Raw genomic sequence first — 2694 nt, 5'->3', positions numbered from 1 at the left:
TATAGAGATTTATTTATGGTGTATTATATTTAATTACTTACATGTACATGTCTGGGTAGTATATGTCGTCATAAATTGACCACCACAACACTGTCATTTTATACCTTCCAAACATGTTATAATATACGGATATAAGTTAGAGCCAAGAAACGAAAACATGAACTTACACGGATAAATGAAGTTTGTGATATCGGCGACAGGTAAATAGTTTTGCTTCGATGTTTTATGCATGTATTTGACACTGTTTAATGAAATACAATGAAATAGAAGTCAAGCAATGAATATGCTTGGCTTGAAATTCATTAATCTCGTGTAGCATTGGAAAAGCAAAAATTAGACATCGTCCGATACTTTGTTTATGAAATACTAAAAACAATATATTATGTATCATCCAATCAACTATATTATAAGCTAAATAAAAAAAATCTGAGCTAACGAGATCTTCCATAACAATTGTATATAAAACCTAAAAGTAGGCCTAATGATTATGCTTTAGTTCCTAATTAATAAACTGTTAATAGATCATTAACTATATCGTCAAAGAATAATTTATAATTAATTCACTGGATACTCCCCTTTAAATGTTAAGCATCGGGGCCAAATCCTGCATTACATTAAAATTACTCGGGAATTAACCGTAATACATTATATCATAGTAATCTATGTTAGATTGTCGACGTAATCAATATTAGGTTATGGAAAGATTTACTGTATATATGGAAGATATGTTTTAATCACTAATCTATAAGTTGTTAGTGTTAGAAAGGCTTAGAGCCAATTACACAAAGTGGCTTCAGTTATCTCAAATCTCAATAAATGTTAATGTCCATTATTTTATACTGTAAACACTGTTATGAACCTAACTGAATACCAATAAATCTGTATAAAATTTATTTGAAGAACACAGACAATTGGATGCGTTAAATCATAAGACACTAATAACTAGAATCGAATATTTACTGAAATAAATTTGAGCATGATCGCACATTTCAGATTTGACTGTTTATCTGGATGGCATACTGGGCTATTACGTGAAATAATGATATGTTTTTTAAAAAAAAAAGTAGCATGTGAAAAAAAATACAGTCCATAACAATTTCCCTTTCTTTCTCCTTTATTCAGATTCAAACCTGTAAAAATGGACAAACGAAGAAACCGACGGGTTGAGAGGGATCCTGATGACGTTATCGATATGGTGGCACGTGCTAATGTTAATGATGAACACTCAGACGTCTTGCCAAAGTTGATGAATTCAAAACCTTGTTTAATGCACGGAAGAGGCAGTGACCGCAAAGATCTTATTTATTCCAGTAATTATCATGCCAAAACTTATTCTTCACAGAGATTTAATACAAATAATACTGGCGGTGATTTGTGTATAGATACCACAGAAATATGCGAACTTCATCCACATAATATAATGCCGACAAAAAGACAATACCCACGACAGCTTCCAAAAGAACTTCCTTCGAAAGAATTTGTGATGTCATGGCTTAATCATGGATCGGAACCACAAGGATCGAACCACTTTCCAGAGGTTGTAAAATCCAAATCGGCAAAAGCAAAAAATACGCAACGATTTACAACCAGTGAATAAGGGGTTTGTCATAAAATAATGAATTATTTGTACAAAGCTGTGAAAGTGTAACATTGTGGAACAATTCATGGGACAACATTTCAAATCGTAATGAATGCATAGCTTACAACAAGGCCGACAAGTGTTTATTGCATTTTCTAATATTTCTGAAGTTTTTAAAATCAGGTTTTTATTATTACATGACCTGCTGGTAGTTTGTGAAGTTTCGCGTTTGTGTTGCTCTTTCAACGGCATGTAGGATAGGCCAGTAAGCGAATCGTGTGAATCTATTTGAAAGTACATGTATGAGATGAATGAATGTTGCAAATAAGAACAGAATTAGTTGCGCCTTTTTGTTGTGATTTCTTTACCATATAAAGATAGGCTCTGACATAAATCAGAAATAGTCAAAGTGTGAAAATTCTGCTCTGCTTGGTAAATGCCTTTCAACCAAATTATTATTTTTTTCTTTTCCAACATTTTTACCATTGCTATTTAATAAGCCTATGTTTTATGCCAATTTATGGAATAAAATATTTCCCGAGGTAAGCCTATACACACCTAACCCCGCAACTGTACCCCCCATATTTGCTCACAAATTAAATCTCGGGCAGTTAACCTCTATGCAGTATTATATTTTATTCCTTTTGTACATACCGGTACCGTTTTATTTATAAACTTAATTTATTATGCTCATTGACAGCAGTACGGTCAGACGAATGTCAAATTTTACTGAACTTCAAGATTTATCTCCCTTCACATGTTATAGGTATTTTGATTTTATGTAAACGTTGATGCAATAAAATAAAATTTAATAAAATCTGACCTTAAACGGCAACTAAACTAAATATTCCAATTTATGGCTCGATAAAAATAATGACATGTAAAATTTTTAATAAGGCCTACAATAATATTCTGTTAAATTCTTTTTTTTTTTTTTAGACCAATCGGAGCAGAACACTGGGAGTGGGGCGTAAAAAAAAAACCCATTTCATTTCGTTTTTTTTTTTTTTTTTTTTTTTTGCTTTTATAAAATAAAATATTCTTTTGATTCGCTTTGCATTTATCTAATTTGCTAATAGATTTTCGGTGTCAAACTTGCACACGGTAGCTTGCAA

The 2694-nt window shown here is 31.7% G+C and overlaps 1 protein-coding gene across 1 annotated transcript; it reads left to right on the top strand.

Moving 5' to 3' along the window:
• On the top strand, positions 1-2489 carry LOC126817706 (uncharacterized). Its single transcript, XM_050544830.2, has 2 exons — positions 1-200; positions 1123-2489. Exon 2 carries the CDS (start codon positions 1139-1141, stop codon positions 1595-1597), a length of 459 nt encoding a protein of 152 aa, XP_050400787.1. The 5' UTR covers positions 1-200; positions 1123-1138; the 3' UTR covers positions 1598-2489.
• Positions 2490-2694: the final 205 nt, after the last annotated feature.

Source organism: Patella vulgata, chromosome 4 (genome assembly GCF_932274485.2).
Source record: "Patella vulgata chromosome 4, xgPatVulg1.2, whole genome shotgun sequence".
NCBI classification, from domain to species: Eukaryota; Metazoa; Mollusca; class Gastropoda; family Patellidae; genus Patella; species Patella vulgata.
This window is presented reverse-complemented; position numbering and strand designations above follow the sequence as displayed.